The sequence below is a fragment of the Anabas testudineus genome, chromosome 22 (genome assembly GCF_900324465.2).
Source record: "Anabas testudineus chromosome 22, fAnaTes1.2, whole genome shotgun sequence".
Classification (NCBI taxonomy): domain Eukaryota; kingdom Metazoa; phylum Chordata; class Actinopteri; order Anabantiformes; family Anabantidae; genus Anabas; species Anabas testudineus.
Genome location: NC_046630.1, coordinates 5,235,327 through 5,262,972, shown reverse-complemented (window position 1 = coordinate 5,262,972; position 27,646 = coordinate 5,235,327). Strand labels below are relative to the sequence as shown.

The window sequence follows — 27,646 nt, the reverse complement described above, 5'->3', positions numbered from 1 at the left end:
GCACAATGAGGCCAAAGCCCTAAAACACACGGCCAAGAGCACAGTGTCTGGTGGGTTCAAGTTGTGGTGATTCACCAATGAATTTAATGAATATTCTCTGCAAATAAAGATGTACTTATTAAGGTTTGAATTTTAACGGACAGTTTACATTTTACCAAAAGCTTCTTAAATGTCACATAGTTATTATGTTTTTTTGCTTTTTTAGTTATTATTAAGTTTTATTGCCATTTACATTTTAAGTTTATTGAAAAGGTTGTGGATGGTGGTCAGGTTTGGAGGTAAACATTAGATCCTCTCATCATAATAAAATGTCACTTTGATTTGGAGAACAAAAGGTAGCAACTGTCAACAATTATTGAGTGTGGATTTCAGCAAAATACACTAAAGTAAATAAAAAAAAAAAAATTTTAAACGGTGTGGGTAAACATAAGCTCAGTGGTGTTATCACACGTGGGTCAGGTATTGTTGGCATATAGTTAGGATCTGTTTTAATCTTCTAGCGCAGCAGATTGATGGTATTTATCCACATGTCTGGGAAGTAAAATTCGGCAGCATATTGCATCAGTTTCCCAAATCAAATTATGTGAATGCAAGTTAAGCCAACTCATTTTACATTATATATACAATATATTTTTTGTTTATTATGATTTAAAGCTGACAGCTGTCAGTGATGGTGATTTTACAATTACATACATCACATATGTTATTTACGTGTACTTCAAGTAAACAGAATGCAATTCACCACAATAGTTGAATTATTTTCGAATCCATTAAACTCAGTTCTTAGACTTGCATAACTTAATGGTCACAATTTTGATTAAACCCAGAAGAAGACTTCACAGTTGACATGTCAGTCTGACTGTATAATGTATGTATATGTTGATCTGTTATTTGTTATTCCAGAGTATCGCATGACATGAGTTTGCAGTGATTCCTAGAAGAAATGTCTTTTTGTAGATCATGCACCTGTGTGTGTGCCTGCAGGCTGGTTGCATGTATTTGTGGCCTGTATCTAGTGTGTTTCAATATTTATCAGACAGATGTACTTTCATGATTCATTTAAATGTTAAGTGTCTCAGCATATTACTTAGCTGTATATCACCATCTCACCTCATTAAAATAAGGCCAACTCGAACATGAAATTTTACTCTTAAGTCTTCATGTAATAGATCCAAAATCTGCCTGTAAAAAATATTTGAATGGGAGTAAACAAGGGAGGGGTCAGAGCCACTGACATTTAGCTTTCAGGTTTTTAAAGTTCCTCTGTGGAGTCATTGTTGCAGATAAAATGATTCAAAGTGAAAGATATTTTACATGGATGACATGGTCTAACACACAATCACACATAAAATGCAGCAAAAACAACTTAGGTCCCCGTCATCTGCACACTGACACACATATACTGCCTGTCCAAAACAAAAGTCACCACCTGGATTTAACTAAGCAAATAGGTGAGAGCCTCACACTGGATAATTACTGCATGGATGATTGTTTCAGCTGCCAACAACTTATTAAACCCTAACTGATGCAGTGAGTAGCTTCTCATTTCTTAAACAACCATGTTGGGAGACACATCCTGTGGCTGTGGAAAAGCTGTTAATCTGTTTCAGAAGGGTCAAATTATTGGCATGAATTTTGCAAACAAAACATTTATGGAGACTGATGGAACTACAAAAACTGGGTTAAGAACTGTCCAGTGGAAGAAGGTCATGTGGTCTGAAGAGTCCAGATTTACTCTCTTCTAGAGGGATGGGCAGATCAGGGCAAGTAGGGAGGCGGGTGAAGTGATGAACCCATCATACCTAGAGCATACCATACAAGCCTGTGGGGGCAGTGCTATGATCTGGGGTTACTGCAGTTGGTCAGGTCTAGGTTCAGCAACATTATGTGCCCAAAGAATGAGGTCAGCTGACTACCTGAATATACTGAATGACCATGTTATCTCATTAATGGATTTTTTTCTTCCCTGATGGAACGGGCATATTCCAAGTTGATAATTTCAGGATTCATCTGACTCAACTTGTGAAAGAGTGGTTTAGGGAGCATGACACATCATTTTCACACATGGATTGGCCACCACTGAGTCCAGACCTTAACTCCATTAAGAATCTTTGGGATGTACAGGAGAACAGTGCAGTGGTCCAACTACAACTGAAATGTACAAACAGTGTTACTTCTTTTTGGTTTAATTTACAGGACTGTTAATTCTTTATTTTTAAGTGGTGACTGGTGAGTATCTTAAATGTGTACTGTGTACAAAATGTGCCATATACAGATTATCTTTCACAAGGTTATGATGCACTGTATCCATTATTCAACTAGGCTCACTTATTGATATAATGGCCAATAAAGTCTAAATGAGAAATCATTGTTCAGCTAATATCTCATTATCTGAATATAGTATATGATAATATATGACGATTTTCTACTGCTACCCAGTGTCAGTTAAACTAATATATAATTCAAAACAGTACCACAAAATGCAGCCTCCAAAATGACCATACATTTATAGATATTACGGTACAATATCTAATAATATTTTACCAATTTATAACTGGACTAACATGATAATATGGATACATTTGCAGGGCTGTGTTTAGGCGTTTTCCTTTTGAATGCTAACAGACCTCAAATACTCAAACAGAAATTATGTATTTTTGTGACCATCAGACTGAATCATAATTTTATCCCTTTACATAGAATTTCCCAGAGGACCATATTTGGACCACTGCACTAATGAAAACTGTTCCAGTTCACATCCTCATAAAAATGCCATACAGCTCTTTGATTGTGATTAGGTTTGATGTTTAGAATTATCAATATCTGATTACGCTCAAACTTAAATAAGCTTACATTTTATGCAGCACAGTGACTCATACTCTGAGACCATCACTGATAGTTCAGCAGATTGAAATCAGTTACACAGTGTATATAGCCTTGACGTTAACATCTGAACAGCATCTGTGGTACCCACTTTCAGTGTGAGAGCTACTAGATGAACTAATGATACCCAGTGGAGAACATTCACTGTGTGAATTATTTTCAGCTTCACTGGCAAGTCTGGCATCTGTATCAGTGATGCACATGTGCAAGATTTTAAATTACACTTAATCTGTGTTATTGTAAAAATCTTACCTAAAAAAAAAAAAGGTTGATAATACTTTGATAATAGATCTGCAAGTGTGGCAAATACTGTCTGTATAGACTCATGTTAGAAGCTTTCACATTAATTTAAGCTTTTATTGCCACAACACTGACACTGTGTACAAGTAGTATATCTGTAGCTGTAGCTGGGTTTTTTTTTTTTTTTTTTTTTTTTGGCACCTCTCCCTTCTTTAGCTGGAGTCAAATCAACATTTAGCCTGCATTTCTACGTATCCTCTGCCTAAGCTGCTTAAATGAAATTAAATGGATGAATGACCGGAAGAAAAAAATGGGTCTAGCTGGGCTTGATGTAAATAAAAATCCAGACTATGCTGACTTTTCAAGATTTCATATTCCAACAATATATGTTTTAGCAGCAATTTTGTATTCATAAATATTTGCCACTGCATGTGAATTTTTTTTGGTGCTTAAACCGCAAACCTCTGTATCCTTCTGATGGCTTTTGTTTTAAATTAACCTTCTACCTGTCTGTACAAATGGAGGATGTGAGTGTGACAGGGAAGCTATAAAAAAATGCAGAATGTGCATTTCTGGTTGGAATGACAGGATGTTGTATAACAGGTATTGTATCTGCTACATCTGCAGGATGGGCAGAGAAAATAATTTTCCCCCATGATCCTTGCTGAAGCAAAGTTGGTAGGTGACCTTTTTTTGGGATTTTATTAGCTTTACAGTATATTTACATAGTTAGCAATATAAACATGATTAAAACACAATGTAAGTGTTTCTAATGTATAACTTCTTACAATGGTTTCAAATTAATACCAAAAATAAACAAATGGCACTGTAATATTTGCACTTGTTCTACTTCTGTTTAGAGCGTGATGACATATACAGTACTAGAATGAGCAGAATCCAAACCTTTGCAGTTGGTATATGGCCAACTTCAGTAGTAAACAAGTTGACTCAACCACCAGCGCCATTTAGATGTCTCGACACATAATTACACTGCCAAATACGGCAGAGAGAAAAACAGGACCATAGCCGAGGCTGCATTTAAACACGCCTTTGTGTCTGCAAGCTTATTGTATGATTACTTGCAAAACATGGTTGTATGCGAATGTTGGAGCACACCAATTCTTCAATTCTACAGTAAACAGTAATTGATACAACCCCTACTCTAAATTCACATAAACTTGTATGTCACATAACAACTTTGCTACTGAAGGTGTATTCACTTTATTTTCACTTTTACTTATAAACAACACTCTTACTTCCTCTTGGGTTTTGCATTTGAACTGGCTACAAACATTCTTTCATCTAGAATCAGTGCTGTAGGCTTTCTTGCCCATCCTAATGAAAATGTTTCATCACCATTTTCATTTTCACCATTACTTCTCATTACTTCCTTGTTTCATCTCTTCCTTACCTTGTAATTGTGTTTATGCAATCTCTTAAGTTAAAAGGCTTTCATTCAACCATGATATACATGAATTCCCCACATTCAAAATCCGAATACATTGTCTTAATTTAGAACCTCTGAGAATGGGATTTCTGACATAATACGGTATAATGTTTCCTTTCATGCATCATTAAGCAAATAGAGCTATCCAACTGTAGTTGGATGTCTGTGCGGTCTGAGTAAAATACTGAGAGCTCTACAGATAGGGAAAATGAAAAGTGAAATAAAAAGACAAAATTAAAGGTCATATAAATAGGGTGAGCACAAGGTTGAGGCAGCGAGCAGGTGCAAGGACCAACATGATGACAAAAGGCTGGAGTGAGGGGTTGAGATTTTCAACCATGAAAATGATCTATGAGTCATAGAAGCTTGACATTCCTCTGAGGGCCAGGGGTGGTTTCGATCAGAACTAGCATGCTTTGTAATGATGTGACCTAAAAGGAACAAGCTTCAGTTAAATTAACAAATGCCAACAGTTTACATTATCTTTATTAGTGTTCAATTAGTAGCTCAGCTAAGGAACTGTATGCTTTAGATTTGTGCTTTTAATCCTTGAATCTTAAAATCTGGGATCTTAAATTGGAGTGCTTTTTATTAGATTGTACATTAGTCATGGATTAAGAGTCACTTTATTGACCCAGGTATTTAGAATTGCATTAGGAGCCTGTTATGTCACAGCAGTTGGGTTACACAGCTGATATGTCAAGACAAAACAGGGAAGCACCCGTTTTTGGATAGGTAAAAATGGACAAACGTGAGCTCAGACAGATGTCTGGATAAAATGAGAAACTTGCCAAACCTGCTAGTGTTAGTTTCTAGTGCGCTTGCAAGTTAAAATGAGAAAATGGCTGTCAGGAATGAACATCTTGTTGGTTAACATGATATATGATACAGTCCTCTGAAGGTTCAGTATCCTGGCTTTGTTAAGATGATGTTTTCTGAGAAATGTATCTACCAGAGGAGAGAGCCGTCTGGCAAAGACTGGTTCTGAGTAGACAACATGACAAAGTGATGTCAGAAACATAACTGTAGCAAGCAGGCACTTTGACAGCTACATAACGCAGACTTTATTGAGCACACGCCTGTGCAGTTTTGAGAATAACATTGTTGTCAGAATCATCCTTGAAGCATCCCAGTGATTCATATACTGAGGTTTTAGCTGTGCCCTCAAAAAATGTAGTTTACGTCTTTCAGTGTCCGTGTGTGTTTCACTACTGGGTTAAAATACAGTATGCAGTTTGGTGTCTACGCCACTTTGTCTGAAAGAAGATCAAATCTGTCCAGTTTGCCTAAAAACAGCACACTATTATTGTCTGTTTCACATTAGTCACTTCTCAGTTCAAAAGTTTAGCCTTTCTCTTTTTCTTATCTTATCATAGTACTGTGCTGTGATGTTTCATGTCAAGTGAAGTTTTAAAAGAGACTTTCGTACAATCAAGAAGCTTGAATTGGTTCACTGTAGAATCACTTCATTCAGGGACCCCATGCTCTTATATTGCATGATTGACAGATGTTCTTGACTGTTGCATTGTCTCACAGGAGGATCAGTGGATATTGTGGGTTTTGTAAGGGGTGAGCTGCCACATTAATAATACTGCCAGAGACGCTGCGAGCTGGCAGTTGCATCTCAGGGGATTTAAGCACAGTCACACAAGAGTAATTACCCAAAAACAGGGTCAGAGGCATATGAAATGTTTCAGCACCTGAATTAAACATGGTCCAACGAATGCAACCAATCCACAGGCTGCTTTAGAAAAATCTCAGAACTATTCATACACTCCGTCACATAGAGTCTCTAGATGTGAATTGTGTTGAATTTTAAAGGGGAAGTCTGTGTATTTGTTTTTAGCACCCGTGAATTAAATATGCTTCAAAGAGGGGGAACAATCCACAGGCTTCCGCCAGTACAAAAACACATTGCCATCCAGAGGGGATTTAATGCTCGCAGGATTTCCATGCATATAATTTAACTGAAGTTTAAAGGGGATGATTCACCATTTGATCTCTACACTGCTGAATTAAACATGCTTCAAAGAATAGGCACAATCCAGAAGCTGCTTTTCACAGCCTGCTTCTGCAATACTTACTATACTTATTACATATTTCAAAATGTGAATTATTGTTTTCTGCATCTATTTCTGGCTTGTGTGTTTTGAGCTAATGTTTAAAATCCACATCAGATAAGCAAGATTTAGTACTGTTGTAGACAAAGGTTTGTTCTGTGCCCCTCGTCTACCCTGTTAATCTTCTTTGGAGTTTCCTTTTGTCCTTTTTTAATCTGGACTCTTGGCTGGTTTCCCTAGGTGTCATGATATTTATTTTTCCAAAGCATGCTAAGTCTAATTTTGTTGTCTTTTACAAAAAATATTCATCAGTAGTACTGAATTACTTTAAGTGTTTAATTATCAGTGTCTTCTCCTCCAGTGATAAATGGTTTTAGATAATTTTTGTTCACTTCACTTTCAAAATGACATAATTTGATAGTTTGCCAATTAATCAGGTCTTTTATCTCTGTAAGCAGTAAGAGATATTTGCTCAGTTGAGCAGGACACGCTAAAACAGTTGAAACAACACTAAGTATTCTATATGCAGTGTGTGTATCTGTGATTGACAGCATGTATGTCACAGTGCAACCCTTCAGAGCAAACCCTCATTTGGGACTTGTCAAAATCCACTTACTACTCAGACATGAATGGTTAAGCTCCCCTACTGATCCTCTTTTTCTCTTTAGGGGGCCCCAGTGCTGTCGATCTAAACTTGGTCTTTAGATGCTCTGGAACAGCAGTCATTCTCACAATGTCACTAAATGTTTAGTTCTGATAGATATCATGCGGTCATGTGTCTGTGATTCTACAGTTTAGACATTTCTGCAAAATTTCAGCTTGTGGAAAAATTTCAAAAATACTCATAATGCTAAAATGACCGATGGTGATGTTTTTTTTGTTTTGTTTTAAAATATACAGTTCTCTTCTCCATAGCTTTCATAGAGGCACAATCTTGACAAAACAAGTTGGAAGTACAGGATACAGATAAATACAATTAACATTAGTTATTTGTTTATTTATGAATAGAGAGAAACACACTGTCCAAAAGTCCACATAGAAAAAAGTCATATATTTTCACACGGCCCTTCAATCACAATTTAGAGAGATATTATATGCTATAATCTGTAAAATGAAGAAGAAACTTTTAAGAATCTGCTCTTTTTCTTGGTCAACAAGCACATTTAAGGAAATATGTGGCATTGACCATGTTGTACAAAAGATCATATCCTCACTGCTCTTTATCTTTTCCACTGAAGCAAACCTTCAGATTACACTGGATGTGATCGACTCATAAGACGCTTGTTCAATTAAATACATTTGCAGCCATTGTTATAACGACGTTATAAATATGTCGTGCCAGTTTCTATAAAACAAAGCTTGCTAAGTAGCATTATGATGGTGAGAAATAGGACTGAGTGAAATTGAATTGTTAAAGGGGCTTCTTCAGTGCCAGGATTGATTCTAGTGTAGTTAGAGGGCAGAGGATGTGAAATCCTTGTGATCCAGTTTCAGTGATCTTCATCTTTGCATTTCAGTTCAATGAGTTCATAGTTGTCAGTGGTTTTGGAAAATGATCTGAAGTAAGCCATCCAAAACCTAAAATGAAGGTTACATTTGTAATAAAATACAACTTTAATACGGAATCGCTCAATGTTTGAGTGTCATGATTGGTTTTAACAAAGAGTTGGACTTTTCTGTTACACTGAATTTATCATGTGATGCCATACAATGGACATTGACATTTACAACATGTTTCACGGTCATATAAATTCTCACTCTTTTGTGCACAGAGTGATTTTCACACGGATCAAAGCTCAGATGAGCACTCAGGCACTTGAGGTTGCCACATACAAAGACAGGAGACTTGATGCTGACAAGAAAGGGGCTACCTGACGGGGAGGAATGGCATGCATCTCCAGCTCCTCTCTGTGCTGTGAGGTGATGAGCAGCCTGCTGCTGTGTAGCCAGGCGGAAAACTGGCCTTTCTAGCATGAGCTGCTCCGGCCCTCTGGCACTCTGAGCAGAACATAGCCTTTCACCATTTCAACCATCCATCTGCAGCTCAGCATAATCTGCAGCCTCCTGCTGCAGCTCTGACACTGGTATGGTTACCTCCTGCTGCTACTTCTCACTACTCTGGAATTAGTGGTCACTTATGAAAGATGAAGATTAGAGACAGTAGGATCACGATTAGACAAAGATGCAGAGGGTTATTTCTCAGCACATCTAATCTCACCAACTAATACTGCAAAAAAGGAGGTCACACTCTGATACTTAATGCCTTAAGAAAATATAAAATGACGTTTTTGAAAAACAGCAGGGGATGAAATTCTTATTACCACTCACTGTTGATATGTTTACTATTGAAAGGTACTGTGATAATTCAATAGTGTTTCATTTCTTGTACACAAAGAATTTCTTGTCAACATGATATTCTGTTAAGATTTAGTTTCCACCTATAGTCTGTCAGTTACACATCAGTAAGTAAAGCATGTTGATGTAGAGTTACCATTTGCTGCCACCTGCTGGTGCAGACTGCTAGTGATCAAAAAGGCTGTTAGATACAGTACAGCACAGCTCAAAATATATTTATTTTTTGTAAGGAAGTGTAATTTACTTTGTTGCCAGTGTTTAATGTTTACTTCAGACTACTTGGCTACCAAAGAAGTCTTTTATGTGCTTAGGTTTACTTGAAATACAGACTCGCCATGTTTTTTTATTGTCATGTTGAGGTTTCTATTTTTCATTATTTGATTCACTCATTGATAAAGGTAGGTGGATCATGTAGAGACTGTTAGAATTTTAGGAGCAGAAACTTACTGTGGAATAAAAGAATAGGATAGGTAGTAGTTATTTCAATAAGTAGTTTATTCTAGCAAAATTACCCTTTACAAGTCCTGCTGTATTATATGAAACATAATTGAACATTTACTCAATCAAATATGTAATGTCAGTAGTTCATAGACCTCCATATCAGCAGAGGGAGACATATCTGGTCAAATCCATCATTTTCTAAAGGCCAATGTTGGTCTGACACATTGCTTTAAACCTCCTACAGACATAAACATGCTGGCACACTCTTACAAACTTGGAGGTGGTGGTTTATTTGAACATGTGAGTCATCCAGTTCCCATTGGCCACAGCTGGAAAGAGTAGAGAGCCCCACCCAGCAGCACCAGCATCAAATGTGGTTGCAACTCCCCCAACCTCCCCTCCAACAAGCTCTCTCTGATTTATGCGTGCCGGACACCCCTCCCCTTTACTTCACGATGTATTGTCCTCCACTGAGTAAAGTTTCAAAACCAAGCTTTTCACTTACAGCAGAATGAAGCAGCTGAAGAGCAACTAGTGCTGGGTAGTGACTGTTGGCAGCTAGATTCCTGTTTGTGGTGAGTGTATTTTTGTGTCTGCGCTGGAATGTGGTCCTATGGTTAGAGCTTGTCATTTTTAAAATTTATTGGGGTAAATTTTATACAACCTTCATATCATCCTTCATATGTACTCTTGCTGTAAAAGACAACTTGGTGTGAGCAGTTTAGGCTTTTCCTGTGTGTGTCATTACAATTTTCAGTTTGTTTATTTAGTAGAAGGTGCTTAAACAAGTTAGTGCTTGTTCTCACCTGATCTTTTGAAAGATCGCTTAAAGCTGAAAGAGATCTACAATGGTCTTTCTTCACATCCTTCAAACGTTTATAATATGAGGTCATGTGCTAAACTACAGTCTACTACTTGCTGTACATTTAGATTAAAATAACGTGTTGGGAAGATGGAAAAAATCACATGATTTAGTAGTATGTATTTCAGAATACACATTTTCAAATTAAGGACTTGTGATATTGACATGTACAGAATCTTTTGCCTCTTTGGTTGCACTAAGACATGTTTGGCAATAACTATGTTCTGCCACATCAGTCTAACAGTGGTATCTCTGGAATAATAATGTAGTTTCTGACTACCAAAGACCAACATGGAGCTGATTTTACTTTGTTTGAATATTAATTTATTGTAATTTATTGTCAGAGAAAGTCTTTAAATTTTCTGAACTCTGTGATACCTTCAGCATATCTTGCTTATGACAAGCAAACAAAAAGTATTTGCAGATACTTTTTAACCTAAGTCTGATTGTCTAAAAGGGTGAGACAAGACAAAGGAACTGTAAAGACTCATTAGGTTGTGTGGGCCCTGAGGATCACATGGATCTTGCTATGAGATTGTCAATGCCTGAGAAATGTGACTCCACACTCTTTTCAAGCCTCTGTGGTTGATGTCTCATGCTGCAGTTTTGGCTTAAGAGACCATTAATTTGGAGAGGGAAATATAAAGCACACTGGAAGATTTTTCCCAAAAGTCCCATTCTGTAAGAATGTTTGACATAAGAGGAGAACTTGTATTCAGGTCAGTTTGTTTTCCATGTGACTGAGCTCTGTTTATGTTCACATGTAACACGGATGTAAAAAAGTAAGATGTTTAATTAGCACTCAGGGCGATGCGGTATCATGTGGCTGTGTCACAATAGGATGTTTATGCTGACCAGTGGCAGTCCGAGGCAAAAGAGTGGCTGAAGACAGGCACAGTGCAAAGCTTCTCGGTCAACTTCAGCCTCATTTCTTGACTGTATGAAAAGCAGCCAGATTTTCAGGCCATTTTCGACCGGGGGGCATGTCATTTACAAAATGAATAGCCCTCTTTTCTGGACAGTTGAGCCAGTCACAGTCAGTCATACCACAAGACAAGTGAGCCCACAGTATTACTTTTCACTGCAGAAGACTGTGAGCAGCCACATTTGCATGCTTTCAAGCTATAGCATGGCTGAAGCATAATAATAATAATGCATGAAATGGTTTATAGCTATACAGTATGGTTATTATTGAAGATCAGACACAGCTTGTGTTTGTCTGACTAGTTGTAACTCATGACTGGATGTGATGAGGAACTGTCTTCCTAAATATTATAATTTATTTATTGCTGTGCAATAACTGTGTGATAGCATATTTATCTTTTTGCACAGGAGTATAAAATATTAATAGATAACTTACATATGTATATATTTAAATAAGTTTAACTTATTACAGCATCAGTGTTGTTAGGAAAATAGTCCCCCAGCACACAGATTCACAACCATGACCTCTACTAGCATAAGCCTGAACCTAACCTTGTCTAACCGTAAGTCTCCACCCTAAATTTCAGTGATTGACATTATGAAGACCTCAATTTGGTCCCCAAAAGGACAGCAAGTCACCACATTGTGACTGGATAAACACTTATTTCCCCATAAGATGATTAATACAAGTGTGGGTACTTGTACTCAGACACACATTGCAAGTATACTCGCAGTGCATTCCCTAGCACCTCACTCTAACCTTAACCATCATACCGCTAAATACCTTACCCCTTACAGTAACCCTAATCTAAAATAATTCTAATATAAAACCAATTCTTAATCCCCAAACAGCACTTAAAGGTTGTATACTAAGTATTCACCAGAGTGACAATGATGATTCTGAACTAAAGATTGTACACACAACCATATAAAGACACAGTGCTGAGGCAACGCCCCGTTAATTGCAAAAACTTAAAAAGCAAAACAAAAACAGCCATAAACATTCAAAGTTAGAAACCATATGTGGGATTCATAACCAAAACGTACAGTAGGTAAATTAAAGAAAAAAAAGGTAATTGTATGTTCTGTGTTCTTTTTCTCAATCTAGTGAATATACTTTGTACTCTGAGATTTCTTCTGTTGTGATTTGGCGCTATACAAATAAAATTGAATTTAATTAAAGTTAAAATCCTCAAATGGAAAAATGGTGCTGAACCATTGCATAAGTGGACTGATAGTTGGTCCTGAATCTAATATAACTCAAAAGATCATTTTGTAAAGAGAAAATCTATCGTTTCCTATCGACAATGGATCACATTAGTTGGTTTAATTTTGCATCTCTAATAGCATCTTTAATTTACTGATGCAGCAGGCATTATTTGTTCTCAGCGGAAGAGCTGTGAAAACCCACTATACCTGCCAAGCAGAAAATTCTTTGGAGAAAAGAAACTTTAAAAGAGAGTGCTACAGGCTTGTACACTTAGTTTGACAGATTTTGGCAAAATTATCTTCGCTTCATTCAGTCAGTGCTTTTCTCACCAGTATTGTTAGTTTGTCTTCAATGAAACAGAAACAGTAATGCATAGGTCTCTACACATGTGTCATTGTCTGGTGTAAAATGCTCTTTAATTTAGAATTGGGGTTATATCTCTGGCCAGGAAACCAGCCTCATTTGTTGAATGTGGTCACAAAGTTCTCTAGGTCATAAAACTCAGCAAAAGTTCACCTTTGCACACGGCAGAAGGCACGTAATTTTAGGCATTGAGGGGAGTTTACTGTTCTAGGACAAAGACTCATCTGAGTGTGTGAATGTACTTCTTTTGATTTATGGTAGACTGAACCGTGGCCTCTTGAGCCAGCTCCAGATGACTGTAAGAGCACTGAGTGAGAGTCATAACTGCGTCACACGGTGCTTCCTGTTGCCAGGGGGTCAGGTCTGAGGAGGGTCAAGGAGGTGAAGGGGGTTAGAAGGCAGGAAGTCAACAAGGTGGTGAAGACAGAGACAATATCACAGCTGGATGTCTCTGATGCTTTTACATTCCTGGTGCTTTATCTCTGTTTTTCCTGGTTGTTTGTGTCGCTGTTGACCATACTACACCATACAAACTTTAAAACAATGGCTTATCAGGACAGTGGTGAGTGTCTACAGTGTCTGGTGTTTGGCATCTTCCTCAACCTCTGTGGGATGTTGATTTCCTCTTCAGGTCTGTGCTCACATCTGAGTTGTCTGAATGCCACTTTATCTCTTACAGGATGGCTCAGTGGGGAACCTTGATGACCTGGCTCAGGAGTACTCTCAGTATTACGGCACCTCCCTCAGTGACGTGTGTGAAAGGATGGAGGAGCTACGGAAACGCAAAGTAGTGCAAGATGCTGATATGGTAAAGTTTAGTTTTGGGAAAATGCATCTCTGTCAGACGGTGACGCCTACCTACTACCTCTAAAACTCTATAATTACTGCTAGGTTAGCAGTACTGCAGAAGCAGTATGCTCATTTTTCCAGCCTGTATGCTGAGCTAAGATAACCACACGATGGCTTTAGGTACAGATTTATTATAGAGACATACTTTTTTCCAAATCAACTTATAAATTCAGCTATAATCGAATACCTATTTCAAAGAATTCAACCAGTGACACTCAACATAATCATGTCTGGCTGTTCCAGTGAGCTGAATACTACTTCTATTTCTGTGTTGTGATGAGACTATAATTTACTCCTCCGTTTTCCATGCATGTGTGTTTTCAGGGAAAGCTTGACTCAGTGGCCACATCAGTGCAGCTTCGCTCTCAGATCCAGGTGAGTGTTCAGCTCTTAGTGTGTCAGAACCCAGGAGAAGGCAAGTTCCTCTTCTGTGCATTAGCAGACAAGCTGATAAGAGCCAGAGGCATAACTTTGTTGTGATTTTTTTGTTTTTAACAAAAGCAGCGTAGTATCCTGAAAAGTAACATTTGACTGACTCTGACTGAGAGCTGACCTTGAGATCATTCTGAATGTCAGAGATGCAACATAACACACAAATGAATGTCTGAAATTCCTATTTTATATTGACTTTATCTCATTTTATTCAGTCTACATAAACTATTTAATCTGCTTTAATATGTTTTTATTTTTCTCATAATTTAAAATACCCATAGCTTAGAAAATCAGGGTATGATACTTTTCTAAAATGATGAATGAATGTCATTGTTGTTTTTGAATAGTTACTTGAATTCATATTTTCTTCAACTTCTTAAGGAATCCCTGGGACTCAGCAGCACCATGTCGACTCCCGAGACAGAAAGACGGTAAAACAAAATCTAATGATAAATAATGTTTTGTTTTTTAAATGATGGCACTTCACAACTTATTTATCAATCTTGACACCTGTGACATGGTAGAAGTGTCAAAGCAGGAGCGGATGTGATTCTAGAGAATAATATAAATAGCAGAAGATAGTGTAATACACATCAATACCTATGACTCAGACTGTCCACATGTGCTGTGTTGAGACTATAAAGACCACATAGTGAGTATTAATTTAGGCTTTTAGTAGCTGACCGATGATTATTCCCCCTATATTCTCTCTTTATCACCCTGGTGGCACGTGCATTTCCTTTGCTTCCTGGAACCAACTAGTCACACTTATGAAGCATTTCTGTATCACCTCTGAACTTCCTTCCTTCCCTCCATTGTCTCTTTTGATGGATTTCGAAGATTAGTCATATTTTGTCGTTGGAAAGCTGAATAAGAGAAAAGAAATTGATTCATGACTAATGATCAGACCACATACTAAATTAATAAGGCGTGTTTCCAAGATGTTAAAAATTATTGAAAATTACTGAGCATACATATTTCAGGATTCATTTATCATGGTCAGTTGGCCTTTATTCACCACATGGAACCTGGATAAGAGACAAATCTTCTGTAATGCGCATGTTCAAACATGATTCACAGGAAACTTGCACTGCCCCCTAGTGGGACCTGTAGGCTACATAATTCTGGAGGAAAGTGATGATGCCTGAACCTTGAACACCAACACCGTTACTTTCAGCAGGCTAATGATTTAAAGAAAAGATTTTGTTTTTATTAAAATTTGTCTTTGTTCTTATTCTCTGTACTACGTTTTAAAATTTTCTATTTCTATTTTTCATTTTGTATATTTACAAGTTTTACAAATACAAGGAAAGTTTTTTTTTTTTTTGTTCTCAAATCTCTGAGGAATCTTACTTATTTACTCTGGTAAGTTTGGGAGTTTTGAGAGCTACACAAAATTAAATTGGAATTTAAATAGATTTTAATTCCTTCTCCCTTTATTTTTGGTACCCTAACTGTGAATCAAATATATAACTACTATATAAAAGAACTCAATTTAAGCACAACAATACAAATTTCAATGGAAGTTGTATTTTATGCATCTGTGACCTTGGATGACCTTTGCAGTAGATAATATGATCAGTATCTACTGAATCTGAATTACAAAACAACTGGTATACATCTGTTCTGTTTGCAGACTGATACACTAAATCAGTGCCAGTAAGTGTCAGCTGTGAGAGACTTAGACAGACAGTTATACACAACAAACAGCCCAGAGAGATTAAGAGGGAGAGAAAGAGGGAGGGTGCAAGTGTGCAGGGAATGCAGAGGCCACGTTAGCGCTACTGCTGCAAAACCCGGAGTGGACATGGAAAAAGGGTGTATTGTTCTTACAATGGCTGTAGAGAAGTGACCTCTGTTTATCAGCCACGAGCAGCCAGCCTTTTTTATCTGTTTTGACTACTTTGATTTGTCTTTTATTATGATGCTAGCGTCATGAGAGACAGTACGCTTTTGTGATTCTCATTTTTTAATCTGACGGAGGATAGAAGACATGTTGAGGGAGATGGTGGGATAGCAGGGAAAATGAAGAAAATAACTTTGGACAGCAGGTACTGTTCTGTTCAGGGCTTTGTTTTACAATTGGATTCTTCATTTTAAGTGAATGTTCTGTTTGACTTTTAGGTTGCCTGTGCACAAATCCAGCTCTGATGATGGATCAGGAGGTAAGTAATTTTAAAGTAATTTTAGATGAAACTAGGTCTACAGAAAAAGGCACTTTAATTTTTCAAATGTTTTTTTTAATCCAGTAGATGTATTCTTTGATAACCCCAACTTATCTTGAGACTACTCTAATTTTGTGTTGTGTTGTAATACTTACATTTTCAGAAAGGCTGTCTTCATTCTTCTTTCGTGTTATTTAGTGAGGGACCACTAAAAACGAATTAAATGAATATTTTTTTGTGATTTTTATTTCAGATTGTGTTGTTCAGTGCACTTAATTAAGCTGGTTCATTGTTCTCTTTAGGAAAATGGGATGGAAAGAAAAAGAATAAGTCTTTTTGGCATAGTTTTCGAAAGTCACAGAAAGGAGCAACTCGTCAGATTTCAAAAGGTATGTCATTAATGAGTCAATAACAAAAAGAAAACATGTTCACAAATATAAAGATAATAATAAAATAATAATTAAAAGACATATGAAAGCAGTCACTTATGTTTAATCCTGTCAAGTGATATTTCTAATTTTTGCCTGACAGGTGATGATGTTGGTTTTGTGGCCAGTGAAATTACCATGAGTGACGAAGAACGTATCCAACTGATGATGATGGTGAAGGAGAATATGATCTCTATAGAGGAAGCTCTGGCACGGGTAAGAAATTAGGCACTCTAAAGTTCTTCAGTCTGTTGGTTGCTGCTGTTTTAAGAAAACATTCAATGTTTCCTTACAATTTTTTGATTTAATAAATGCATTATTTTTAATTGAGTAATTAGGTACTTTTGTCAAAAGAGTTATCTTAAAATATAAAATTAAGTATGAATCTGTCAAATCCTGATGTAAGCCCAAGGTCAAAACATCGATGTTGTTTCAATATGTTTTTGAAAAATTTACTTTTTACAGCTGTAAAGGGATGAATAAAAGATAATTAGCTGATATGTGGCAGTAGTAAAAGACAGTAGTAGTACTGTGCATCATGTGGTAACCATCTTTTTTGCAGCTGAAGGAGTTTGAGGTACAAAAAAGACAGACGTGCAGATTCGATTCCACAGAGCTGACCAATCCCTCCACTCCCACCACAAAGGAGTCGTCCAGTTCCAACGTAAGTGTCTGAGTTCCCACTTTGAAAGCATCTTAGTTGCTTTTTAATGCTGAATCACAGTATCAGGCAGTGTGTTGTTCCTGAGGGACAGTGCTGAGCTGTTGGCATCACCTCTCTCTTTCCCTCCCTCCCTGTCCTGGTGATGAACTGGGGCCCCAGCTAAAGCCCTGTAGCTCAGAAACCTCTCCCAACTGCAGGGCACTGGGCGGACTTCTATTCATTGCTGTCAAAGCACTAACCCCCTATTGTGCTGTAGTGAGTGAGTGGATTCAGCACTGGGCCCTGTTATGCAGGCCGCAGCTCTTTTATGCATGGGTGGGGTGATTAGGGGGCTCAGGTTCAGGGCACATTTTTCAGATTTGTTTTGATGGTCTGACTCTTTCTGTGTGATTGCTCTGTGGTGTTGATGAGTGTTATGCCCTCCCTTGTTGTTGATGGTCAGTCATAGACCATCTCTTCTTACACAAAGTTAGCTTTCATTTTAACATGTATTCTGTGTTTGCATAGCATTTCAACATACGTGACCTGAATCTGCAAATGTACCACTGATATTTTTGTATTGGTTAAGGTGATTTCCAAGCAGATATTTTTGTTCTCTCGTGTAGAGAAAACCTTTTCCAATCTGTTGTGTGATGGTGCATATGGTACAGCTGTTTGCATGACCATTACTCACATCAGTGTGGTTTCCTACCACAAGTCTATATTGAGTGAAGTGTACTTTCCAAAGCAGGCTCACTAGGTAATTGCAGCATCTGCAGCATGCACACAACTAGCAAACATTTCAATGTCATACAGCTTACTAGAAATTGAGAGCAATTATTAAAATAGGTCAAATTTCTAAGCTTAGCAAAATAGTATAATGAGAGCAAAAGTGGCAGTAAGGAAGAAAATCTACCTTCATATCCACAATAGTAGGTTTCAGAACTCTACTGTGAACAAATTTGACCTATTTTAATAATTTATTTTACCACCACTATAAGGTTCTCTAGTTAGCACGAAATGCTTTCTAACAGTAAAACTCTCTCTCAATCTGTCTTATCAGCCATGTGATCTGTCAGATAATGAACAAGACGAATCGGTGACGTTTAGGAGACTCCATAAACTGGTCAGCTCGACCCGGAACACAAAGAAGAAGCTAATCAAACTGGACGAGTCTAAGAGGCCTGGAGCAGAAGGTACTAAAAACCTTGTATCAAAGCTCATGTGAATAAAAACTACACATATGTTGCTGTACATGTGACTGAGATGCATGTAATTGGGATGCATCAAGTTTGTTAATTGAACATATGTAGTGTAATAGTAGTTTACCATGATGATGCCCCTGAAAGTGGAGGTACCATATTGTTGTGAAGCCTCCTGAAATAAAGCTGAAAGTGTACACTTCCATCACCTCTTTTTAGGTTCAGGTGGTGGTGTGGTGACTTTTTTGAAGAAGTGTACATTGATGTTTCTCCTCTATTCCTCTTTTTTTACCTGCCCAGATAACCTAAACACAGATAATCTTTCCTGTGGAGATTTCAGCACCTCCATGTACTCAGGTGTGTTGAAGTCTGCTGTTTGTCCAGTGGAGTCTCTGGCATCAGCTCTGCAGGAGCAGCTCACCTACAGCAGGGACTCTGACAGCCTGACTACCTCCCCCTCCTCCAGCAGTTTGGACACCTGCAGTAGCCAGAAAATCTTCCAGGCATGTACTAAGTCTAGTGGGAGCCCCAGTCATCAGCAGACAAATACAGCCAGGGAGATGAGGGAGGCAGCTGAAGGCAGTGGTTCTTCCTTTCATGAAATAGAAGGTTGCAATAATGAGGAACCCCAAATCGCTCGTTCAGTGACTGATGGAGAGCTTCGTCATCGTATCTTCAGTCCACTCAACCACCATGGGGTGAGTACAGGAATGAGTTAGGGTTAGTGTTAGAGCCATCCATCAACCCCCTTTACTTGACATCAATAAACAACCTGGCTTGATTCACTTTTACTTTTACTTTTTAAGTGACTGGCATGAGGTTAAGAATACTACAATTCAGCTGACTGAAAGGAAGTTGGGCATGCCTGCAAATGTCCCAGTTACCACTGACTCACACAGACACAGACATGAATGCAGTAATAATTAATGCTCTCCTAATGTTATTTAAATGTTAAACTTCCTGTGCAAGTTATATATTCTGTTTCTACAAATGTCTCTAACTCCAAAGCCGCCTGAACCAACTGATTGACTATTTGCAGTTCTATATTCAGGCAGGAAGGAATAAGTAACTACTTCTGTAAACAATGGTGTATATTTGACGCAGTTGGTGGTTCTGAGATAATTCTAATTTTAACACAGAAATCTTCCTCAAAATTGAAATTGTAGTGGAGCATAAGTGATAGGCAGAACTGACACCTTTGCACATGAGCCCAGGTGCTCAGTGGTGGGTAGATGCATGTTCTAAATACTCTCTTTAGTAACAAAGGAAACCCCCAACTTCACGTACTGTACATCTCTGTGTGCCTGTCTACTCATTAATGTATTATTGTTTTTGTTTTTAGAGAACTTGTAGCTTCGGAGGATTTGACCTGACCAACCGCTCAGTCCACATAGGCACCTCCGACAGTGTCAGCACTGTAAGTAACCATCATTCCTGCTTTAAATTTCTACCATAATAAATGGTTAAACATGTTTGTTTATATGTACGTATTCTTTTTGTGCTCATTGTATAAAAATTAGAACAAAGATGAAGGTGCTGGTGTGAGGGACGCTCTAAAGTCTCCACCAACATCACGTATTTCCCTGGGCAAAAAGGTCAAGTCTGTGAGAGAAACGATGAGGAAACACATATCGAAGAAATACCACAGCTCTCTGTCTGAACAGGTATGCAGAGTTTGTATAGTACATTCCAGTACAGAAGCATCTATCAATGGTCCTGATGTGAATTTTACAAACAGGTAATGTTGTGAAGATTTTGATAATAGACAATAATTTTGTTTCTGTTGTAGTCAAGCCCAGACTGCATCTTGAGCTGCCCTCACTCACCTCAGACAGACTCTGATTCTTTAGAGAAACCCAAACTGAAGCCGGGAGGGTCTGTGGAAAGCCTGAGGAGTTCCCTCAGTGGACAAAGTTCCATGAGTACGTCAGTGTGTTTACTGTGTGTGTGGCTTCGTCAGACAAGTTTCAGTTTGTGCTTTGGTTCATACACTGAATCGCCTTCAACATAGTCTCAACATAATTTTACCGTATTTATCTATATTGAAAACACTGTGACATCTGGCGCTTCATCAGATTAAAATAAATGTTTGTCAAATACAAACAGACACAGGACTCTTGTGGTTCTGAAGTGTCTTGTTCATCATCTTTGGTTTGTGCAGGTGGTCAGACAGTGGGTACCACTGACTCATCTAACAGCAATAGAGAAAGTGTGAAGTCTGAGGACGGGGAAGAGGATGAGCTGCCTTACCACGGACCCTTCTGTGGACGTGCTCTGGTTCATACAGACTTCACCCCCAGTCCCTATGACACTGACTCTCTCAAACTGAAGGTACGACACAGTAACACTACAGTTAGTCACGCAATATGTAGACAGCCATAATATAAAAAAATAATAATAATGAAATAAACTGAAGCGTCACTGGTTTTTCAGATTGGAGACGTCATTGATATCATCAGTAAGCCACCTATGGGTACATGGATGGGAATGCTCAATGGTAAAGTCGGCACATTCAAGTTTATTTATGTGGATGTCCTGAATGAAGAGGATGTGAAGCCCAAAAAGACAAGGAGGAGGAGGAAGGCCCGACAACCCAAACCCACCTCTGTGGAGGAGCTCCTTGATCGTATCAACCTCAAAGTAATGATCTCATAACATCAACATTAACTTTCATGTGGCTCAAACTAAGATAAAATTTTAATTTATTGTATTGTTATGTAGTTTAGTTCTATTTAAAGGAATAGTTGCCTAACTTCTCTTTAATTTGAAAAGCAATTCGTTTTTAATTTACAAGTTGTTTAAGAGTTTTGTAAAAATATTTCTTATTTACTAGCTCACACTACCTTTAAGTAGCTTTGAATTTATCCAAATTGTGAATTTTCAATTCCTATCATATATTTTTTTTGATGTGGCATCTATCCTCACCTCTCCACAGGAGCATCTTCCCACCTTCCTTTTTAATGGCTATGAGGATCTGGACACATTCAAGTTGTTAGAGGAAGAGGACCTGGATGAGCTGAACATCAGAGACCCCCAGCACAGAGCTGTGCTGCTTACTGCTGTGGAGCTGCTGCAGGAGTATGAAGGTGGGTCAGCTCATTAACAGGCGTTCTGTCGTATTCATACAATGTAGTAGTTCATAATATTTGATTTCAACAAATAAGAATACAAAATGTTTAATACCTCACAATGGTCTACAGAGAAAGCTGGACCACATTAGGATGCAAACTACAAAAATGTGAAAACTGAAGAAAAGTTCAATTATATGTGACCCGCCTCTGTAGCAGTACGTGTACTTTCGATTAAGTTCTTACTGCACTATTTAATTTAAAATAATCAGTTATGATGTCCTATCCTTGCTATCTTCCAACACAGTATGTACACGTAGAACCTGTGCCTCAGTAGTGCTCCTGTGAGATCAAAACATGTGACTGGCCCCTGTTGGTGGTGTTGGGTTTTGCAGGAAGCAGTGATCCAGAGAGAAGCAGTCAGTCCGCAGGCTCGCAGGAGAAGCTGCTCCTAAACAGGCGTGGCCTCGTGGGAGACTCACCCCGAGACTCCGGCTGCTACGAGAGCAATGAGAACCTGGAGAATGGTAATGACAGCCTGAGTCGCCTGTAAACACTACCCTCTTCTTCTGCCTCATCCTTCACTAGAAAGACTTGTGTGGTCTTAAGTGTTTCTTGACGCTGAAGCGTTCCAAGCCACTAAATTCAGCTTTCATCCTTTTCTGGAAAGACTCTATCGTCACATTTACTTCTGACATTTTCTTTATCTTCCAAGCATCTTGTTCTACGAATCACACTTTCTGTTTCTGCATAATGGAACTGTTTTGCGGTCACTTTTTGTATGTTCAGCTCTTTTGAGTATCCTTTACAAACAGTACATTCTCATCATAATATTCAAAATGGAGACAGGGTAACACAAGTTTGTCTGTGAAAAGGGGACCCGAAAGTTCACGCACACCATGTTACTGCAACAGTGAACTCGAATTATATTTTTGACACTCGAACAGGCTGTGTGTGGAGCAGCTTGTAGGTCTTCTCAGAAATAGATCTGCAAGTGTGACTTTTGTGGTGGCTGTGTGTTTGCTGAAAATGGGGACTGTTATACCAATGCGTGATAAGGGTGATTAAACGAACTCTAGATTTAACTAGTTTAAAATAACTCTTCTCAATAATCGCAATGCAATGATATTTACTGTGAAAGTTTTCTTTATTCATAGCTATATCATCTTATTGTGGTTATTTGGTTTGGCTCAAGTATAGAAATTGTCAAGTTCAGAAGAGTTGTGCTTACTGTAAATGAGGGCTTTTTGTGAATGTCAAAAGGTCACGTGGTTAGAGAAAGTCTGATCAGCCACATTTGTACAGTGTATTTCTCTCAAGATTGTGCTGTTTTTGTGTATATTTTTTTAGTTGGGTAAAATATAATGTTGCACAGTATTTTATCATGTGCCTGAAAACTGCATACTGCAGAAAAGTTAAAATATTTACAAAATAACATAATTATAGTTGTTAAAATATGGCATTTTGTATAAATGTAAATGCACTAAAACTCTGACCTACAGCAGGACGACCTTGAAAATGGTTTGCCACAGAGAAAAGCTACACTAATTCTAACACTTCTGACTGAAGTGTGCAGGTTTAGGACTGAAGTCTTAGCCTTTTCCTAAGTGTGCTTCTGTCATGGTTGAGCGTGAGGAATAAACTGCTCCTTGCTTTACCAAACTTGACTGCTTGCTTCTTTTCTTCCATTCATTGTTCATCAGTGGCACACATTTTGTTTTGAACCTGTTCTTTTCTCTGGCATCTTTTCATATTCACAACCTCTTTCCATCACTGACTGCGCTGCTGCTGTTGTTGTGTTTTATGTTGAATATACATCACAGTGACTGGCATCTGCATGATCTGCACACACTGCACTTGTTCATTTCAGGAAGGGACAAAAAGACTTCTTCATCCATGAGCAGGTCTTCCTCTGGTTTCGAGTCAAGCCACCTCCCATCCCCAGACCACCCTGCATTCCCCCTGACCCTGACCTCTACCAGTCCTAAGATTTTGCTCCAAAGTAAACCACAATGCCAACCTGTTACCTTGCTATCACTGAGACCTACAAACACCTTAAGTAACCTAAGGCCAGAAAAAGGCCGTCCCAGTGGAGGTGTTTATAGGAGCCAGAGCTGCATGGAGCTAAGAAGAAACCCAGCAGTAGGGAAGCTGAGGCACGGCTTCTCCCTGACAGATCTCCGCAAAGAGCAGAAGAGCAAACTCATCAGCACCAGTATGAAGACTGAGGAAACCTCACAGCATACAGTAAATCAGAAACAATCTAAGGTCATGTTTCCATCCTTTCAATCTTCAGCTACATCATATGATGCTGTGTGTAGCACTTCAAACATAGACAGTGCGTTTGCCCCTAAGCAAGCAGAAACAACACCGAGCACACAACTCAATCTGCCACCCACGGTGGCAGCTGAAAAGTCCAATCGTTCCATAAATACATCTCCTCTGCCAAACTCGCACCATGAGCCTTTACTAACAGATACTGCCTCCATGGACAGCTGCGTAGGACACAAGTCCTCCGTGTATAAGATGGGTGGTTCACTTTCAGCTTGTTCTGAAGCCAGGCGGTTAAAAATGAAAAGAATTCAGAAGACATCTGAAAAAACAATAAATCTGGATTCCTTGGTGGGAAAAAGGACAGTTACAGGATATGAATCTCAAAAAGGAGCCACCTTCTGAAAAGGTACTGGCATCAAATGTACAGTGAGGTGTCACTGAACAATGGTTCCACTTTTTCCATGTTTGAAATACCTTTTTTTTTTTTTTTTTTTTTTTAAATAACCTGCATTATGCGTTCTACCTTGTAATAATACTATTGTGTTCCATAAAACCAGCTAATCTAAACTGAAAATGCATAGAAATTAAGTTATATTATATTTGTTAATTCTTTTGTAGTCTTCTTTCTTTTTCTTTGTAGTTTATCAGTTTTTTATAAGCCTGTACATTACTGTCTTTCAGTTTAACATTTTGATATGTCACAACTGGAAAAGCATCACTGTTTGGCTCAATTCTGAACTGAACAGAGCATTGTTAAAGGTTTTATAATAACATCATTCATCAGCTTTACTTACTATGTCAGGGCACAATAATTATTATTAACATTTCAGAATAAGTCTTTGTTACCTAATAACTGTTGATTTCACTGCTGTTGAAAACAAATTAACAAAGCACTGAAAAAAAATACCAGAAATAAAGAAATCCCATTTTATTCAAAGTGAATAAAGAGATTTAGCAATATAGGAGCTAAACACTTACAATCCACATAGCAAACATTGTTTTAGATGTAAACGTGAATTATTTTTATGTATAAATTCAAATGAATTTACAGTGATGTATGTTTTTCCTTTTTATTAATGTAATAATAAAATTTCTTTTATAGGCTCAGTACATCATAAAGATGTCAATCTCCATTTTGTCACCAAACAAGCTCTGTGACCGTACATGTATTTACTCAACGGCAACTGTTATTAGTGTAGTTATATCAAATTATTAATTTATATTGTTTTAATAGTGCAAAGATTAGGAATTACAGTAGTTATGACATGATCTTGTAAATTCAAAATAGTAAAAAAAAAAAGTGCTATTAAATTATCTTTCTACGTAAAAATCCCAAAAGTAAAAGCTATTAGAAAAATAATACCATGTTATACCATAGCGGTGATTTTAATCTCCCTCTATGTAACTATAACCTGTGTGTTTATTATTTTAAGCCCAGTGTTGTAAAATCAGGATTTAGTAGTAGACTTTGTTCACAGTTTAGACTGCACTGATATTTCCTGAAGACACTTCCTGACCAGCCCCACTGCATCCAGCGCGGTACCCCAGGCAAGGGTAACTCCACAGCCTCCATGACCGTAGTTGTGGACTACGGGAACCCTGCGGCCCTTCAGCTGCAGCAGCTCCCGCTCCACCTTCGGATTCCTCCTGCTGGGCCTCAGCCCGACCCACTTGCTGAGAACTTTGGCTTTGCTGAGTGATGGCTCCAGCCTGGTGCACCGCTCCAGGATGCTCTTTGCGTCTCCTTCATCCACCTGCAGCCGCCAGTCTCCCTCCTGCCTGGTGCCGCCTATAGTGACGCCGTGTATACCCGGGTAGATGTAAGTCATTCCATCTGCATCTCTGGTAAAGTGCTGCAACCAGGGTGCCTCCATCTTGAGGACCTGGCCCCTAACTGGGTACAGTTGGTTGTCACCTGCCAGCGTTCTGGAGCCCAATCCTGAGCAGTTGATAATGATATCGTAGCTGTCGCTTAATTCCTGAAAACTGTTGACTTTTCTCTGCTGCACGAGGCCTCCAGCTTTTTTAAACCTTCAGAAAACAATGCAAGAGTTAGTGACCCCATTATCTCATGGAGGGCATAATATTCAAAGGGCAATAATGGTTTGAATCCCTTATGTAGTATATTCAGACAATAGACTTAAGTCCAACTGTAACCTGTGAATGTTTTGCTGTTTGGGAATTCAAAAAACACAGATGTATTCTAAATCTAAATAAATATAAACCATTTGACATGACAGACACACCTTTTCTCAAGCCACGGCACGTAGCTCGAACATTCACATTTTATGGTGGTGAAGGTCTGACCAAACTTGTGATCTGGGAACTGCTTCAGTTCGGAGTCGGTCATGAATCGAAAACCAATCACTAACTCTGACCAGAAGGGCTTCTTATAATCAGGAACTTCCTTGAAAATTTGCCGACTGGATAGGGGGAAAAAAACCATCATATAAACATCACAGGATACATAATGACCTGACTGAGCCTTCACACCTTAATGGCACGATACACTACAGCAATTATTGTTACCCAGAGCTCAGCATTACACCAGCTTCAGGTGAGTGCTGTGAATGAGAAATGGCCAACAGGTGATCAAAGCTGTCCTTGAACCACTGTCTCTGTCTAACCAAGGGAATATCTGATAAAGAAATGCAGTAAAAAAAAAAAAAAAAGTCATTTTCAATATTCAAAACTGTCTCTTTCCAGTATATATGGTGATATCTGCGTAATATTGTATGTAGACAGTGCATTCTGTCTCATACCTGGAAACTCTGTGGGAATCAGGATCCCAGCAGCTCCATCACTGGTGTTGTCTGGGCTGAACTTCTCTGCCAGCAGAGTAACGGAGCAGATAGGAAGAGCCTCAGCGACGCATACGGCAGTGGAGAAGCCGATCACACCAGCTCCCACCACTACAACCCTCACACGTTTCATCCTGGACAGTTCTGGGTCTCCGACCAGAGGTAAACTGAAGGTAAAGTAGAAAAAAAAGACTATCTTTGTTACACTTGGCCCTATAAAAAGTTACTGTACAAATAAATGTATATCTGCAAAATCCAAGGTTCAGTTAAAAAAAATCCTTAAAGATAAGAAAACTTTCCTCTTATCTTTCACACAAAGGCCTTAAACAGTCAAAGGTCTTACAGATAAAAGGGCCCCACACTGGTAAAAAAAAAACATTACATGCATGAACTCGTGAAATCTGAGTACAAAAGTATTATTGGTGCATATCAAGTGCATATATTTATAATCAATAATTCTTCATCTTCATGATGTCAAATGTAGTGAAGTGAAAAGTGCAATAGTTTTCCCCACTCCCCAATATTTATGTAGCTTAAATATTTCTATTAGGTACAACTGCCTTAACTTTTTCTCTGTGGGAGTTTATTTTGAGGACTGCAAAGTGCAACCTTGACACAGTTTAAAGTCAGCACATGTAACTTGATCAGGTCTTTTTCTGAGTGCCACAGCCTGGTCGCAGGGACTTGTGAATAATGTAGCAGGTTTATCTTGCTCTCTTATAAAAATAGATCTCCTTCACCTACCTGTAATTATTATTCTCCTGCTGTGACTGCACAGAAAACAAATGTTTGTTTGTCTGACGAGCTGGTCCTACAGGAAATCTCTTCAGCGATGACATTAATAATTGTGATAACCAAACGTACCCTGGATTAAAAAACTGGCCCGTTTGCACAGATCACTATTTCTAACGAGCTATTTGATCATTTGAACGAGAATAAAAAGAAAAACGTATCATTAAATGACAGTTTCATGCAGGAAATATAGACGTTAATCTACAA

At 38.3% G+C, this 27,646-nt stretch overlaps 2 protein-coding genes across 4 annotated transcripts in view; one reads left to right on the top strand and one right to left on the bottom strand.

Moving 5' to 3' along the window:
• sash1b (SAM and SH3 domain containing 1b) overlaps window positions 1-24,272 on the top strand; it is a 39,243-nt gene extending 14,971 nt beyond the window's left edge. For 2 of the 3 annotated variants that reach the window (XM_026339369.1, XM_026339368.1), the window contains 17 exons: window positions 13,465-13,593; window positions 13,959-14,009; window positions 14,448-14,497; window positions 16,191-16,231; window positions 16,534-16,620; window positions 16,763-16,875; window positions 17,222-17,323; window positions 18,366-18,498; window positions 18,805-19,202; window positions 19,847-19,921; window positions 20,025-20,168; window positions 20,294-20,426; window positions 20,666-20,835; window positions 20,938-21,144; window positions 21,440-21,590; window positions 21,968-22,099; window positions 23,443-24,272. In XM_026339369.1, the coding sequence (XP_026195154.1) occupies window positions 13,465-13,593; window positions 13,959-14,009; window positions 14,448-14,497; window positions 16,191-16,231; window positions 16,534-16,620; window positions 16,763-16,875; window positions 17,222-17,323; window positions 18,366-18,498; window positions 18,805-19,202; window positions 19,847-19,921; window positions 20,025-20,168; window positions 20,294-20,426; window positions 20,666-20,835; window positions 20,938-21,144; window positions 21,440-21,590; window positions 21,968-22,099; window positions 23,443-24,248 (2,922 nt within the window). In that variant the 3' untranslated portion in view covers window positions 24,249-24,272. Of the gene's footprint in view, window positions 1-9,850; window positions 10,002-13,464; window positions 13,594-13,958; window positions 14,010-14,447; window positions 14,498-16,190; window positions 16,232-16,533; window positions 16,621-16,762; window positions 16,876-17,221; window positions 17,324-18,365; window positions 18,499-18,804; window positions 19,203-19,846; window positions 19,922-20,024; window positions 20,169-20,293; window positions 20,427-20,665; window positions 20,836-20,937; window positions 21,145-21,439; window positions 21,591-21,967; window positions 22,100-23,442 lie in introns of those variants that run through there. The other variant, XM_026339370.1, reaches the window with a different exon arrangement.
• Window positions 24,273-24,314: 42 nt separating this feature from the next.
• ddo (D-aspartate oxidase) lies at window positions 24,315-27,643 on the bottom strand. The gene is made up of 5 exons (XM_026339461.1): window positions 27,392-27,643; window positions 26,609-26,814; window positions 26,376-26,484; window positions 26,093-26,269; window positions 24,315-25,877 (listed from the first exon to the last, which is right to left on the bottom strand). Exons 1-5 carry the CDS (start codon window positions 27,484-27,486, stop codon window positions 25,319-25,321), a joined length of 1,146 nt encoding a protein of 381 aa, XP_026195246.1. The 5' UTR covers window positions 27,487-27,643; the 3' UTR covers window positions 24,315-25,318.
• Window positions 27,644-27,646: the final 3 nt, after the last annotated feature.

Bases quoted from the DNA above. Each gene is read 5' to 3' on its own strand.
- ddo (XM_026339461.1), bottom strand. From the start codon at position 27,486: ATGTCATCGCTGAAGAGATTTCCTGTAGGACCAGCTCGTCAGACAAAC. The intron at 26,815-27,391 runs GTAGGTGAAGGA...CTTTACCTTCAG, and splicing joins CAGGAGAATAATAATTACAG to TTTACCTCTGGTCGGAGACC. The intron at 26,485-26,608 runs GTATGAGACAGA...TTTCTTTATCAG, and splicing joins GATTCCCACAGAGTTTCCAG to ATATTCCCTTGGTTAGACAG.